Genomic DNA, 17,402 nt, shown 5'->3' with positions numbered 1-17,402 from the left:
AACAGCATCCTGGTTGCCATGGCAACCACTTTAGATGACGAACGTATGTCATGACACACCGTCTCCACAATCTGTACCTATGCACCAAATATGAAACGTGAAAGTTGAAAACTTTGGGAGTTAGAGTGCGGAGTACCAGTATACTGGGCCCGGTGTATGCCCCGGGTAAAAATAGGTGTACCATATCCCTGTGTCGTAAGAGGCGACTAGGGTTGCGTCAGGAAGAGCATCCGGCGTAAAAACTAAGCCAAATCACTATGTGGATCATACAGATGATCCGCTGTGGTGACCCCTAACGGGAGCAGCCGAAAGAAGAAGAAGAAGAAGAAGACATGTGTATATATATATATATATATATATATATATATATATATATATATATATATATATATATATATATATATATATATATATATATATATATATATATATATATATATATATATATATATATATATATATACAGTGGGGAGAACAAGTATTTGATACACTGCCGATTTTGCAGGTTTTCCCACTTACAAAGCACGTAGAGGTCTGTAATTTTTATCATAGGTACACTTCAACTGTGAAAGACGGAATCTGAAACAAAAATCCTGAAAATCACATTCTATGATTTGTAAATAATTAATTTGCATTTTTCTTGCATGAAATAAGTATTTGATCGCCTACCAACCAGTAAGAATTCCGGCTCTCACAGACCTGTTAGTTTTGTATTTAAGAAGCCCTCCCATTCTCCACTCATCCCCCGTATTAACTGCACCTGTTTGAACTCGTTATCTGCAAAAAAGATAGCTGTCCACACTCAATCAGACTCCAACCTCTCCACAATGGGCAAGATCAGAGAGCTGTCTAAGGACATCAGGGACAAAATTGTTGACTTGCACAAGGCTGGGATGGGCTACAGGACAATAGGCAAGCAGCTTGGTGGGAAGGCAACAACTTTTGGTGCAATTATTAGAAAATGGAAGAAGTTCAAGATCACAGTCAATCTCCCTTGGTCTGGGGCTCCATGCAAGATCTCACCTTGTGGAGCCTCAATGATCATGAGAAAGGTGAAGGATCAGCCCAAAACTACACGGCAGGACCTGGTCAATGACCTGAAGAGAGCTGGGACCACAGTATCAAAGAAAACCAAAAGTAACACACTACGCCATCATGGATTAAAATTCTGCAGCGCACGCAAGGTCCCTCTGCTCAAGCCAGCGCATGTCCAGGCCCGTCTGAAGTTTGCCAATGACCATCTGGATGATCCAGAGGTAGAATGGGAGAAGGTCATGTGGTCTGATGAGACCAAAATAGAGCTTTTTGGTTTAAACTCCACTCGCCGTCTTTGGAGGAAGAAGAAGGATGAGTACAACCTCAAGAACACCATCCCAACCGTGAAGCATGGAGGTGGAAACATCATTCTTTGGGGATGCTTTTCTACAAAGGGGACAGGACGACTGCACCGTAATGAGGGGAGGATGGATGGGGCCATGTATCGCGAGATCTTGGCCAACAACCTCCTTCCCTCAACAAGAGCATTGAAGATGGGGCGTGGCTGGGTCTTCCAGCATCACAACGACCCGAAACACACAGCCAGGGCAACTAAGGACTGGCTCCGTAAGAAGCATCTCAAGGTCCTGGAGTGGCCCAGCCAGTCTCCAGACCTGAACCCAATAGAAAATATTTGGAGGGAGCTGAAAGTCTGTGTTGCCCAGCGACAGCCCCGAAACCTGAAGGATCTGGAGAAGATCTGTATGGAGGAGTGGGCCAAAATCCCTGCTGCAGTCTGTGCAAACCTGGTTAAGAACTACAGGAAACGTCTGATCTCTGTAATTGCAAACAAAGGTTTCTGTACCAAATATTAAGTTCTGTCTTTCTGATGTATCAAATACTTATTTCATGCAATAAAATGGAAATTAATTATTTAAAAATCATACAATGTGATTTTTAGGATTTTTGTTTTCGATTTCGTCTTTCACAGTTGAAGTGTACCTATGATAAAATTTACAGACCTCTACGTGCTTTGTAAGTGGGAAAACCTGCAAAATCGGCAGTGTATCAAATACTTGTTCTCCCCAATATATATATATATATATATATATATCTGAAGAATTGTTTATCAAGCCTCCTTCTCGGGACCCTTGAACTGATTCACTAAACATAAACTGAAAACAAGACTGACATACAAATTGATATTACACGAGTACGGTCAATTTACCTTAAAACTTGCCAAAAATATGAACCCTCTTGTCTGCCGATCCAGTTAAAAACTTTGTAGCAATGTCTTGGGGGTCAAGTGCAGTCAGACGATCTCGGTGAACATGACAGATCATGAGATGGTTGAGGCGTTGTTGGGTCATTGTGGAACGTAACCAAGTCTTCATACGTCTGAGTGCGCTGAATGACCGTTCAGCTTCGCATGAACTTGCTGGGGAAACCAATATAAGCCTCAGCAAATGTTCTACCTGTGGGAACATTCGACGGACTTCCGGCACCATGTCTACAAATATCTTACGGTAATCCTCAACAGATGAACCACTGAACTGGTTACGAAAGAAGCCAAGTTCTTGCTCTCGGGAATCCGACAGTTCGGGATATTTGCGGACTATTTGTGGTTTGAATGACCCAGACAGGAGCATTTCACCCAAGTCCCTATACGCCATGAGGTCGGTTGATGTGAAGTACTCGTTCAAGTTCTTGGATGTGCTGTCGATGACTTAAAAAAATTCAACTCTGTATACCTCCTCTGCAGAATTGGCAGTGTATTCCTGTGTGCCTCTATCAAGTCTCTTTGGAAGCTTGCGCTTACGAGGGAGGGTCACTGGATCTAGTTGGCACTGCTGGAGCTTCTGTTGTGCTGCTTCCAAAGCCTCCTTAAGCGTCTGGTTGGTACGGAGAGACTGGAGATTCTGTGCAGTTACCTTTGCAGCGGTAAGCATAACAGAGATGGTAACTTGTGAACCCTGAAGTGCCTTATTGAGGTATTCAAGGGATTGGAGAACGGGCAATGATGCAAACAGACTGAGAACACACTTTCCTGATGAAAGACAGCTTCGAATACCATTGGCTCGCGATGCCGTGTTCGTACCAAAGTCATCACTTGCTTGTTGAAGGGCATCTAGTACCGCTTCATAGTTATAGTGGAGCAACTTAGCTAAATATAGCATAACAATTGTGCATTTTGTGAGGAAAGCACCAAATTTGGCACACTAGTAGCCTATCATATTATGAACAGATTTGGATATTGGGCCATCTCAAATTTTTGATAGCAGTGTAAAATGGCTGCCACAGCCATCAGCGGCTGAATTTGAGATGGCCCAATATCCAAATCTGTTCATAATATGATGGGCTACTAGTGTGCCAAATTTGGTGCTTTCCTCACAAAATGCACAATTGTTATGCTAAGTTGCCCCACTATTATCCAATATCGAGTTCACGGCAGGAGAACGAGTTAACCAATGTGTCGTCGGGCAAATTGGCCTCAGGCGTGTAGGGCAAGGAGTGTCAGCATCGTCAGCATGGATATTCAAGTACAGATGCTTGAATTTTCCAGAGTTGTTGTGGATGTTGCTGAGTACCTGGACATAATCAAGGGCGTCTCTTATGAACGGTGCAGTTTGTAGGGCTTTCAATGTAATGAGTTGGGTGACATGAGCTCCACAGTGAACATAATTGGCCAGCGGTTGGAGTTTTTTTAGTTGTGCTTGACAGCCCTTGTACTTTCCGGACATGTTGCTTGCCCCATCGTAAGTCTGCGCTCTAAGGTGTTCAATGGGGAGTTGACACCGAATTAGGACATCCTGAAACATCTTACAAAGTGATACTCCTGTTGACGATACTTGGTAGAGGCCGATGAGATCTTCTTGAACATCAAAGGAATCCATCACGTAGTGCACACACACCGACTCCTGCTCATTACCCTGAATATCTTGCGTTCCATTAGTTACGAGTCCAAACTGAGTGGACATTTCATTCACTTTACTGCAGATATTTCTGCGGATGGCATGACTCATCAACTGTAGAATTTCGTTCTGAATTTCTCCACTTGTGAACGTCGTCTTCCTTGACAGCCACGTCTTGAGGTTTACATCATCCTCGGCCCGCAACTATAAGAGCATTTTGAAATTCCCTTCAGAGGCATCCTTCCCACGAATTGCAAAACCTTGTCGGGCTAAATATTGCAGTGAGGTGATAATCTTCAGAAGTGCTGACCATGCAGATCTTTGCTGTTCTAGCATTTTGCTGCTCAGCTGAACATGGACACCAGGTTGACTTCTGCGACATTTCAGATTTTCAGAGGCAAGCCTATGTGTGTTTGATCGTTCGTGTTGTCTGAATTTTTCTGTAGCCTTCTTCCAGTTCTGAAAGCCCTTTGAGACAAATGCGTCTTCTGCACAGCGGGCAAGTTCGGTAAGTTTTTCACGAGAAGCGTCCGTACAGGTGTGACAGAGTACACCGCTGATGCTCTGATCAAAATGAAGCCACGGAAAATGTTTGAATCACTATTGTTGAAACTTCAACTTTCGGTTTGGCAGTATTTGGACTGAGATACAACTGACATCATGAGGTTGAAAAGGCATATCTGGGAAATTAGGCCGAGTGCTCGCACATGCACCCTTTTCTGCTATCTTCTCCTTTGAATCGTCCACCTCTTTCTGGAAACTTGATTGCTCCAGGAGTGGTCAGGGATGTGCTACTTGATGCTGTCGCGAAAAACTTTCTGATATCCATATCCTCTATGAAACGAGAAGGGAATTACATTTCAGTTGAATAAATTTTGACATGTGAATTAAAAAGGTTATTTTTGTGTAACAGGGCATTTTTAAGGTGAACATACTTTTGGCTAGGTCACTATACCTCCAGGCACAATGTTGAAGTGTGATAAGCTTTACGTAGCACATGTATTACTAAAAGAACACCGATACAAGTTCAGTTCTTAATTTAGCATCTGAGCTCCCAATTTAGCATTCCATTACTCACTTAGTTCCCGGCTATGCGCTTATTACTTTTAGTTAGGGTCAGATACCCTGGTATTTTATTACCAGGGATTATTAATATTCATCATTTTATTTAATCTGCATTTAATTTACCAATGAGCTAAAGTTGAGTGAGATGATTATGATATTATTGGTTCATAGTTAGCGTCGTCGTTAAAGATTGTGTACTTGATTTGCATGCCATCAAAAGGGTTCACCAAAGAATGAGCTAAAATCAGTTGTAATTTGAACATTTATGTAATTCTTTAACTCTCACAAACCACGTAACCAGGATATGAGGGATGAAGATCTGTTGCCGTCAGTGTTGGCCTCACGGGGGGGGGGGGGGGCAATGCCCACCCAGATTAGACTTTGTCCAGACACCCCCCAGTCCAGACTTTCTGTATAGTTCTTGTTTTGTTAAGGTGTCAACTGAACTTTTAGCCTATACTTGTAGCCTTTTTCAAAGCACTTTCACTGTGCTGTTTATTGTATCGGTGAGCATTTGCTTGCTACATATAGGGGTGTTGAAAAATAAAGTGCCCCCTTTGGAAAAATGAATGCCCCCCTGCTGATTATAGCCTGCAGCCAGCACTGGTTGCCATCCGGACGTGCACTCTCTTCTTTCCAATTGTTGTACATAGTTTGTTGATTTGTAAATACGTTCATCATTTCCACTAGTGCGTGCCTGTACGTGCAAAAAAAATACAACTTTGAAACCGCGTGCCTTTGTTCAAGTACAGTGCGTGCCCGTACGTTTTGTTTAAGTCGAGTGCGATACAAGTTATAAAGGTGAAATAAACCATTTTAGTCGCCAAAGGAGACCAGAACCGTTGCGGGGTCGACATGGTGAAGAAGAAGAAGAAGCTGACAATCCTCTTTATTTTATTTTCAACGCTGCATTTAAAATCTCTAATTTAATCATTCTAAATCACACAGTTTAATGAGACACCTTATTCGGTCGGTCTATCCTTTGTCTTTGTCCTCGTGCTAACGGAAAATTATTCGGATGATGGCGGAAGAGAAATTCCTTCCGGAACGTTATTTTTCCTCGTAAAAATTGCAAGCCGCGGCTGAGCTACTAAGCCTAAGCCTTTTTTAATCGGATTTTCGAGGTAATCTCATTATTACCCTATAGATACTGAATAATCCGAGAACAGAATTCAAAAATAATTTTCCGTTCGTTTGTCCGAACCGCTGAGGTGAATTTTGCATATTTTTCAACAGCTACCTTTTAAAAGCTATAATTTAATCCTCATAAGTCCGACGACCGAATGATACCTCTCGTTTTGTAGGTCTATACCTCCCCTAAGTCCAAGTACCGATGAAAAAATTATTGACATTAACCGCCGCAAAAGCGAGTGAATCAGCGCATTTTATTTTACGTTTCCCAAGTATTCAAAGCTAATTTAGTCGCCAAAATACCCACTTTCCTTCGATTTTCAACGTTGGGATTTAGGCCGCTGTTATCGACTGCGAAATATGAAAACAGAATTACAAAATATCTTTCCTTCGTTCGTGCGAGCCGGTAGAGTGAAACTGCGTCATCCTGCATCCACCATCTCAATCAGCATACCAGGCCGTGAAATCTTTTATTAGCTTATAACTCGACGGTGCAAAGTCACAAAAATTAAACACACACATCATCGTGCAGGTAATAATATCAGGCATCCGGCGATACAAGTTAGAAAGGTGAAATAAACTATTTTGGTCGTTAAAGGAGCCCCGAGCCGTTGCGGCCTAACACTATCCGAGGCGTGGCGCTCCGGGCCATGAAGCCGCGATTTCTTTAAACACTCATAAAATGACGATACACAGTCCGAAAACGTCCCAACATACCTCAAAATGTCCAGGTCACGTTCCCTGTTAGTGGGTGAACAATCCAACGCTTGGCGAATTCTGCTTCGCAATGAGAGGAAGAGCGACATCGAAGGATCAAAAAGCGACGACGCTATGGGCGCTTGGCCGGTGGGAGACCATGGCTTGGGAAGCACGGATTATCAATGTTGAATTGTTAACCTATCATCTTTAAATGAACTATTATAATAGACCAATAAAACTTTAATAGAGATTTAAAAATTTATTCTTGTATTTGAGGAGCATCTCGGCCTGGTTGTACTAGAGCAGCTCGTTTTGTGTTACGTAACTTACGTTCAATGAAAAAGTGGGGGGGAAGGACAATCGACATATTGTCCCCCCCCCCTTGATAAAAAGTGGGGGGGACATGTCCCCCCCATCCCCTACCAATCGACGCCCATACCCACCCCCATCCCTCTCTCCAGCTCTTTCCCTCTCCACCTCACCCCCATCCTCTCTCCCTCCCTTCCATCCCTCCCCCTCCCTTCCATCCCTCCCCCTCTTCCTCTTCCTCCCCCCTCCCCTTCAATATTCCTATCAGTGAAGTGATGGATTGTATTTGCTAGTAATAAATAAATTAATGTCCCATTTAATCTACGGCTTTTTAAGGACAACGATGTCTCTTAAAAGGACCTCCTTCAAGTTACTCGGTCATCAAACACACCGTTGATTCCAAAGTTTTAACTGTTTTACATTCCACTGGACATGCGATTTATCTCAGGATTTAGAATTATTGTGGAGACAATTACAGTATTGTGTGAAGAACGCAATGAATGGTTTAAACCTTTACAGAAGACAAGTTAATGAACGGTAAAATTAATATTTAGACTTCATCTGCACAAATTCAATCTGGCTCTCCTGCCTCTCACATCTTTCTCAGCTTGACGTTGTGCAAACCAAAACCTACATCCCCCACCGTGAAGCTGGGTCTCTGGGCCTATCACTTGGCCATTGCAAACAGGTGGGTGGTCTCTCTGTCTTCCACCGCATCATTTCTGGTCTTGCACCCACTGCTCTTTCCGTGCTTTGTCCTCTCCACCTCCCCCGACTTCTGCAGGGCTCACACGGCCCCCCATCAACCCCCTTCTGGCGAAACTACTTAAATCCAGGATCACTTCTCACCTCCACTCATTTGTTCCTCTTTTGTCCCACTTGTGGAACCAACTTCCATAACTTCTTCAACCTCATTCTTCCCTCCAGGTCTTCAAGCCAGCTGTTCACCACCATCTCAGATCATCCCCAATACAACACATGATCTTTATTGCCCTCGATAACGCACCCTCCCGCCAACTCCCACAACGCACCCCAATCCCTCTTCCTTCCTAATTTCCAATTTTCCCTCCTTGGAGTTTCCTTCTGTATCCATTTTGTCAAACAATGGCCATGTAATTTCTCCTCCCCCCCCCACCTCCACCCAATCCTCCCAACACCCTTTGTTTGTCCAAGTCTTCCTTTGTCTTGGGATTCGACTCTGCTGTTGGTGTTTCCCCTCTCTTCCCCCCTCTTCTCCCTCTCTCCTCTCTTCTCCTCTCTCCTATCTCTTCTCTCTCTCCCCTCTCCCTTCTCTGTCACTCTCTTCTCCCTCTCCTCTCTCTTCCCTCTCTCTTTTCTCTCGTTTTGTATGTGTTCTATGCATGGCCACATATATTAAGTTACAAACTCCAAACTTGGGGTACAAATAGAACTGTGTGTGTGTGTGTGTGTGTGTGTGTGTGTGTGTGTGTGTGTGTGTGTGTGTGTGTGTGTGTGTGTGTGTGTGTGTGTGTGTGTGTAACATCGGGTATGTGGCCATGGCGTCACTTGCGAGTGTGGGGGGTGGGGAATAAATTCACTATGTAAATGTGTACCATGTAGTGCCACCTGGTGGTGGTGGCAGAGGGTATAACAATCTCCAAATTACCTTTGGCTCACAAAGTGTTACTTCGTCATGTTTCTCTTCCCAAGAAACACCGAGTAAGTATGCGAGTATATATTTTAAAAAAAATACATATATATATATATATATATATATATATATATATATATATATATATATATATATATATATATATATATATATAGTATACACACACACACACACACACACACACACACACACACACACACACACACACACACACACACACACACACTGTACTATGTCCACCACCTTTCCCTCATCCACCCAATCAGACACTGCATCATTGAACTCTAAAAGATTTGTTAAACAGGGACTACCTTTGGTAAAGCCATGCTGACTACCTTTAATTAGTTTGTATGAACCCTCATCTGGACCTTAATTAATGTTTCCACCACCTTCCCCACAACTGAAGTCAAACTTCTCATCCTCTCTTTTGGCTTGCCGAGTTATTTTCTTAACTTGCCTTTGTTTACTCCGATAGTGATATAAATCTAACTCCAGTCCTGTTATTTTATACCTAATAAATACCTTTACTTCTGCTTCTCCTTCACAGCGTTCCTTATCTCACAACTCAACCACCCTGGTGTCTTTCTGCTTCCAGTTTTACACCTCATTGGAATGTACACACTCTACACATTTGCTTTCTCAGTAGAGTTCTCTTGGTATGCATGCAAAGTTTCAGGTTGCTCGGTTTCATTGTTTTGGAGTTATGGACACACATGGAAATGCATACAAAATGATAGATTAGCACAAAAATGTTTCATTAGCTCAATGAATTTTACAATTCGATATAACCGAGTCCCCTCCCTCACAATGGTGTGTGTGTGTGTGTGTGTGTGTGTGTGTGTGTGTGTGTGTGTGTGTGTGTGTGTGTGTGCCCGTGTGTGTGTTAGTAGGTATGTGCGTGTGCGTGTTCGCGTCTGTGTATGTAGGTGTGTGTGTGTGTGTGTGTGTGTTCGTGTGTGTGTGTGTTCGTGTGTGTGTGTGTGTGTGTAGGTGTGTGTTTGTGAGCGTGTTCGTGTGTGTGTAGGTGTGCGTGTGTGTGTATGTAGGTGTGCGAGTGTGTGTTTGTAGGTGTGTGTGTGTGTGTGTGTGTGTGTGTGTGTGTGTGTGTGTGTGTGTGTGTGTGTGTGTATGTAGGTGTGCGTGTGTGTGTTTGTAGGTGTGTGTGTGTGCACGTGTGTGCGTGTTCGTGTGTGTGTGTGTGTGTGTGTGTGTGTGTGTGTGTGTGTGTGCATGTGTGTGTGTGTGCGTGTTCGTGTGTGTGTGTGTGTGTGTGTGCGTGTGTGTGTGTGTATGTAGGTGTGCGTGTGTGTGCGTGTTCGTGTGTGTGTGTGTGCGTGTGTGTGTTTGTAGGTGTGTGTGTGTGTGCGTGTGTGTGTGTGTGTGCGTGTGTGTGCGTGTGTGTGTGTATGTGTGTATGTAGGTGTGCGTGTGTGTGTGTGTGTTTGTAGGTGTGTGTGTGTGCACGTGTGTGCGTGCTCGTGTGTGTGTGTGTGCTTGTAGGTGTGTGTGTGTGCACGTGTGTGCGTGTTCGTGTGTGTGTGTGTGTTTGTGGGTGTGTGTGTGTGTGTGTGTGCATGTGTGTGTGTGTGCGTGTTCGTGTGTGTGTGTGTGTGTGTGTGTGCGTGTGTGTGTTTCGCTCACAAGCCTTACCTCTATCGGTGTAACTCGATCGTCACGCTTGAGTGCTCTATTTGTCCAGCTCACCTTTCCTCTACCGTTTGCTTTACAGTGTACAAATAAAGACTACTTGTGACGCGGCCACAAGTCCAACTACTGTGTGTACAGCTTGGTAGTTGGAAACTTCGTCGACCGAGAATTAACAGGGTCTATCTGACATTTCATTCAAGTTTATAAGAAGTCCATGTAGAAGGGCAACAGAGGAAACTAAGTAAGATTATTTTATGTAACCTTTATATGTACCTGTTATGTAACACACGATATGAAAATAAAATGTTATGAGATAGCGGCAATTCCACTTTGAATTTTTGATTTCATTTTTCTCAAACTTTAAAAAAGTGTAGTTGGACCCTGTTAATTCTCGGTCGACGACTTGTCACCCGCCGGGCACTTGGCCGAGAGGGCTTTGATTCGATGATATGGTGGTGACTGGTGGTAAACAGATCAACCAATTGATTGATTCAATCATTCCTTCATTGTTTTTGTCCCGTGAACTGAGTGATGGATCGATATCCCAGGTGTTTTACCGGCCAATGAATTGTTTGTCCGGGTTGTGTTTTTTTCCCCACCGAACGGAAAACATGAGCCTGTAAACCCTCGTCCTGGTGTTTCACCTGCGTCACTGATCACGCTGCGGGTCTTCGAAGGGATTTTAAGCCGGCTGTCCCTTCTGTTAACATTTACCTATGTCGTGACGTTGCCCGTCCCATTGTCACTGTACGAAAGAGTCGGCTATTATGTGCCCAGACATCCATGACTGCAGTCGCAGTAATGGGAAGGAAGCGGAGGGACGTCCATTGAGCATGTGGCGTGAGTGAGATGCGGAGGAGGGAAGGAATTTCCATCATTATTTGTGTACGTATTAAAAAGATGTCCTTATCTCTCGTCGTTAGTCTGTTTGTTCAATCAAATCCCTTCACGCCCGGTTGAGATCCCTTTTTACAGACTCCCCACAAGTGGGTTTTCCGAATAATCTGGTTTATGAAGGAAGGCAACAAGACGACTTAATGGTGTAATCAATTAATTCACCATAAAGGAATAAAGCTGGATTTGTGTTTGACACACACACACACACACACACGCACACGCACACACGCACACGCAAACACGCAAACACGCACGCACACGCACACGCACACACACGCACACGCACACGCACACATCTTTTTAATGTTTTTTTAATCATGAACTGCTTTATTTCTGGAAAGTTTGTATCACCGTTGGGAACATTATGGTGGGGGGGGGGGGGGTTGAATGGAAAAGTCTTTCTTGCGGACACGACGAGTACACGTGTGTATTTGAAACAGGTGCAGCGGACATGGACACGACGAGTACACGTGTGTATTTGAAACAGGTGCAGCGGACAAGGACACGACGAGTACACGTGTGTATTTGAAACAGGTGCAGCGGACATGGACACGAGTACACGTGTGTATTTGAAACAGGTATAGCGGACATGGACACGACGAGTACACGTGTGTATTTGAAACAGGTGCAGCGGACAAGGACACGACGAGTACACGTGTGTATTTGAAACAGGTGCAGCGGACGTGGACACGACGAGTACACGTGTGTATTTGAAACAGGTGCAGCGGACAAGGACACGACGAGTACACGTGTGTATTTGGACACGACGAGTACACGTGTGTATTTGAAACAGGTGTAGCGGACATGGACACGACGAGTACACGTGTGTATTTGAAACAGGTGTAGCGGACATGGACACGACGAGTACACGTGTGTATTTGAAACAGGTGTAGCGGACATGGACACGACGAGTACACGTGTGTATTTGGACACGACGAGTACACGTGTGTATTTGGACACGACGAGTACACGTGTGTATTTGGACACGACGAGTACACGTGTGTATTTGGACACGACGAGTACACGTGTGTATTTGAAACAGGTGTAGCGGACATGGACACGACGAGTACACGTGTGTATTTGAAACAGGTGTAGCGGACATGGACACGACGAGTACACGTGTGTATTTGAAACAGGTGTAGCGGACATGGACACGACGAGTACACGTGTGTATTTGGACACGACGAGTACACGTGTGTATAGCGGATTGCTCTACCTGGTTCCACAATGAGGTTTTGGACGTTTCTCGTCACCACCTAAAGTAAACCGTCATGGCAGAGAACACCAAACGTTTTGTGCAAATAATTTTATTTTTAGCGGCTGTCGATCTCTTACATGACGTCGTACACACTGGGAAAGGTGGGGGCAACATGGAGAAGAGTGAGGATGATGTGACCGAGGAGGAGGTGGCGGAGCGAGGAGGGAACGGAAAGAGGTTTTAGAGGACGTGTGGGGAAAGGGAGCGAAGGAAAGGGGACATGTTACCAATTTGGGTATGGTGGGTTGTGGTGGTCAAACAATTGCACCACGTTTGCGTACATAATAAATAGATGACTGGTGTCGACGCGTGTGCAGCGGCAAAGCAGGGAAGGAAGAAGGGAAGCTATTTCATCGCAAAAAGAAAAAGCGAATCCGCGGACTATGCACGGTCTGCGCCGCGTTCCATTTCAAGCCTTAAGATCCAAAGGTCTCGAGATCCTTGGAGAGGGTACAATTCCCCTTGGTTGAGAAAGCGTTTGCCCAGAACTTGGTGAACTCGAGCCGAAGGTTCTGCTTCATCGAGTCATAATTCATGTCGTGGTTGATGTCCAGGTAGTATCGGTAGTCCGTATCAAATGGGTACCAGTTGGCGGGAACGCCATTCTCCCCGTTGTTCGGGTCTCTGCCCACACACAGCACGGGTTCGTGGGGGAGGAGAGACGAGAGACGTTGGGCATGTTTTAAATAATAAGGTTCATTCAAGGGATTCATTCATGCGTTTTGTTGTATTGTTTGTCAGTTCCAAGCTCACCCTGTTCGTGCAAAGTTGGTCCAGTAATTGATAAAATAAGTGGACACGTCACGATCCTGGGGTCGGTAACCCAACGGCGTCACGAAGGGTTTCCCAAACACAAACTGAAGATCATCGGCATGGTCCGCGCCCATCCAATCAGGATAGAGGAAAAGACGTGATGGGTGGGAGAACACGTACGCGTAGGTCTTGGAGGTGCTGTTCCTGCACACGCAAGCACAGATCGCGGGTTTGCCTGGGAAACACATGGTGAGCAGGTGCCGAGGCTCGATGCGGAAGTGTGATCAGGTGTATCCAGGTGGGAAACGGCTGGCGCACCTGCACGCACGCTCGTGCAGCTCCAGCGAGATCTGGTTCGGAACCAGGAACATCACATCGGTCTCGAGGTCCACGACGGCCCTGGCAGCTTCTTCCTGGGTTTCGAGTCCACCCCAGGAGTTCGAGTACAGATCGAATGCATCCTGCATGACCTTCCGACCCTTGTCCTTGGTGAATGCCTTCAGAACTCGACGCAGGTCGCGACTGTCGAGCAACACGATCACCACAATTAGCATTGATACTTGTGCCATCACGACCTCTTATTACCGGTGACGGAGGTTACGTTTTCACCCCTCTGTCTGTGTGCAGGATATCTCAAACAGTTGTGGACGGATCCGGATGAAACTTGGTGGACATGTTGGGTGTGTGGCAAGGACGAAATGATTCGATTTTGGTGATGATCCGAATCCGGATCTGGATACGAGGGTTATTTAATTTTTTTAAGTGATTCTTCACCATTGACAGATTGGGTGAAAATATCATGTTGTGGTGTATAGCATGAAAATACCATGTGGTGGTGTATAGCATGAAAATACCATGTGGTGGTGTATAGCATGAAAATACCATGTGGTGGTGTATAGCATGAAAATACCATGTGGTGGTGTATAGCATGAAAATACCATGTGGTGGTGTATAGCATGAAAATACCATGTGGTGGTGTATAGCATGAAAATACCATGTGGTGGTGTATAGCATGAAAATACCATGTGGTGGTGTATAGCATGAAAATACCATGTGGTGGTGTATAGCATGAAAATACCATGTGGTGGTGTATAGCATGAAAATACCATGTGGTGGTGTATAGCATGAAAATACCATGTGGTGGTGTATAGCATGAAAATACCATGTGGTGGTGTATAGCATGAAAATACCATGTGGTGGTGTATAGCATGAAAATACCATGTGGTGGTGTATAGCATGAAAATACCATGTGGTGGTGTATAGCATGAAAATACCATGTGGTGGTGTATAGCATGAAAATACCATGTGGTGGTGTATAGCATGAAAATATCATGTTGTGGTGTATAGCATGAAAATACCATGTGGTGGTGTATAGCATGAAAATACCATGTGGTGGTGTATAGCATGAAAATACCATGTGGTGGTGTATAGCATGAAAATACCATGTGGTGGTGTATAGCATGAAAATACCATGTGGTGGTGTATAGCATGAAAATACCATGTGGTGGTGTATAGCATGAAAATACCATGTGGTGGTGTATAGCATGAAAATACCATGTGGTGGTGTATAGCATGAAAATACCATGTGGTGGTGTATAGCATGAAAATACCATGTGGTGGTGTATAGCATGAAAATACCATGTGGTGGTGTATAGCATGAAAATACCATGTGGTGGTGTATAGCATGAAAATACCATGTGGTGGTGTATAGCATGAAAATATCATGTTGTGGTGTATAGCATGAAAATACCATGTGGTGGTGTATAGCATGAAAATACCATGTGGTGGTGTATAGCATGAAAATACCATGTGGTGGTGTATAGCATGAAAATACCATGTGGTGGTGTATAGCATGAAAATACCATGTGGTGGTGTATAGCATGAAAATACCATGTGGTGGTGTATAGCATGGAAATACCATGTGGTGGTGTTTAGCCTGATATTTCAAACATGTACCGGGCCCAATATGTTCTCATGGATCAGGCATTACATGGCGGAGGGATGCGCTCGACCGAGTGCCCTTCTAGTTATATTTATAATCATAGTCTCTCATCATCCGGAATCTCCCCTTTGTCATCATAGTCATACCGGAATCGCCCCTTTGTCATCATACCTCAGGACTCTACCTACCGGTCTGAAACCGTCCACTTAGCCCCACGAAAAGTAATTTTCCAATGGGAATTGTCAGATGATATCAATATCCTTCTCCTCTTCTCCTACTCCTCCAATTTTTTTAGTCGGTATAATCAAGTCAACAGCGTGTATATATGTACACAAAACACGTGACGCTTTGGGGGGTTGGTGGGTGTTACCCGCTGCATCGAGGGGACAGGGTACCACAGTCACGTGACGCCATTAAGCAATCGTGTCCCATTTATACTTTGAAAGATCGAGGGCCATTCTGGGAGGATATGACTGTGTGAACTGCACTTTATCCTTGCTTTGTTCCCCATGTTTGTAGTCGAAAATGGCTTTCAATAGGAATAAATAAGATGCTTTGAAACATTTCATAATGGTCTTCATTTCGGAGATCTTTTGTTTCTTGAGAGGGAACGCTGCTTTGGAGGGGGCACGGGGAGATTTTATTGACCTATTTTTTTTTTCGGGGGGTCATCATGGCATCATCAGCTTTAATCACAGGGTCTATCTACAATGTCGCCACGTCATTCAACCGAATTTCTCCCTTACTGAGCCATTGGTGCTTCCTTTTAATACCCGTTTGTCCCAAAACCCATGTTGATGGAGGGCACGTCCATCCCGGCAAAAAGATGTCCATCCATGTTGTTTATTCCCGAAATGAGGTCGATGCCGGCCGAAAGGTGGAACAGATTCTGTGGCTCGTCTGGCAGGAAATCTCCATCAACCACTGCACCCCAGACCATGGAGTCGAGTACTGCCCCTACAGATAGAACACAATGCACAAGGACAAAACACATGAGACTAATCTTCTTCAGGTATAGTACAATTATTGGGGGTTAATGGAGGGTTTCGCGCCCATCCAATGAGGGTAAATCCTTCTTATTTCCATAGTCTGAAAGAGTATGGATGATAGAATGTCCACCCGGTTTAAAGTGTCCATCCGTGTCTGCTAATCACCAGTGCGACATTTTATCGTCGGGTTCGGAAGCTGGTCAGTCATCAGATCAACACGGGTGCACGACTTGTGCACCATTATGTCAGACAGGACATTTATATGGAAACAAACCGATGGAAAATCACTCATGGAGTGACAACTTGGCGAAACAGCTCGGCACTCCGTAGAGAACATACCTCCCCCAGGCTGAATAGTTTACATTTTGTATGCCACTGATAGGTCAGATCTGATTCCAGACCGAAACCAAAATCGAATCAGCTTGTTCTTGTCACATAGTCACCTAACCAACTCTTCCACCTCGTTTTGTCACAAGCCATCCACAACTTTGAGAGATAACATGATTATACATAGTGTTTGGCTCCATCTCTCAACGGTGAAGAATCACTTAAAACATTCTCGTATCAGGATCCGGATTCGAATCTTCACCAAAATCGAATCGATTGTTCCTTTTCACACACCAAATCTGTCCAAGTTTCATCCGAATCCGTCCACAACTTTTTCAGAAATCATGCAACATCGTTTTTAGCCCCATCTCTCAATAGTGAAGAATTAATTAAAAATTAAATAATTCTTCTTTCTGGATCCGCATTCGAATCTTCACCAAAATCGAATAATTTCTTCCTTGTCGCACACCCAACCTGTCCACCGAGTTTCATCCGAATGAGTCCTCAACTTTTTGAGATATCATGCAATGTCGTTTTTAGCCCAATCTCTCAATGGTAAAGGCCCAGTCACACCTTGACGTTTTAGCCAGCTTATGCCGATTATTGGAAAATTTGTCTAAAACGCTGGTGCACGTCAAATACGTTATGGGTAAGTTTTGATAACATTGAGAGCACGCTGAAAAACACTGCCATACGTCGTTGTACGCTCGCTTTAAACGTTGAACTTTTGGGTTTTCCTCGAATTTTTTCATGCTTGAAATTTTACGACGTATGCCGGCGTATGACTCACACGTTCCGCTACGCTGGCCATAAGTTGTAAGCACGTTATGCGATCGTTGACACACGTTGAAACACGTTACTTGTA

General features: G+C 44.3%; 1 protein-coding gene across 2 annotated transcripts in view; it reads right to left on the bottom strand.

Annotated features, from left to right (window-relative positions):
- Window positions 1-12,559: 12,559 nt before the first annotated feature.
- CEL (carboxyl ester lipase) overlaps window positions 12,560-17,402 on the bottom strand; it is a 39,204-nt gene continuing 34,361 nt past the window's right edge. For both annotated transcript variants that reach the window (XM_085855676.1, XM_085855677.1), the window contains exons 7-10: window positions 15,995-16,178; window positions 13,598-13,801; window positions 13,280-13,483; window positions 12,560-13,150 (exon numbers count right to left, since the gene is read on the bottom strand). In XM_085855676.1, coding sequence (XP_085711802.1) covers window positions 12,943-13,150; window positions 13,280-13,483; window positions 13,598-13,801; window positions 15,995-16,178 — 800 coding nt within the window. In that variant the 3' untranslated portion in view covers window positions 12,560-12,942. The remainder of the gene's footprint in view (window positions 13,151-13,279; window positions 13,484-13,597; window positions 13,802-15,994; window positions 16,179-17,402) is intronic.

Source organism: Eptatretus burgeri, chromosome 14 (assembly GCF_056783735.1).
Source record: "Eptatretus burgeri isolate ZD-2024b chromosome 14, Ebu_testis_v1, whole genome shotgun sequence".
NCBI lineage: Eukaryota > Metazoa > Chordata > Myxini > Myxiniformes > Myxinidae > Eptatretus > Eptatretus burgeri.
The sequence above is the reverse complement of the archived record's forward strand: the minus strand, read 5'-3'. Positions and strand labels throughout refer to the sequence as shown.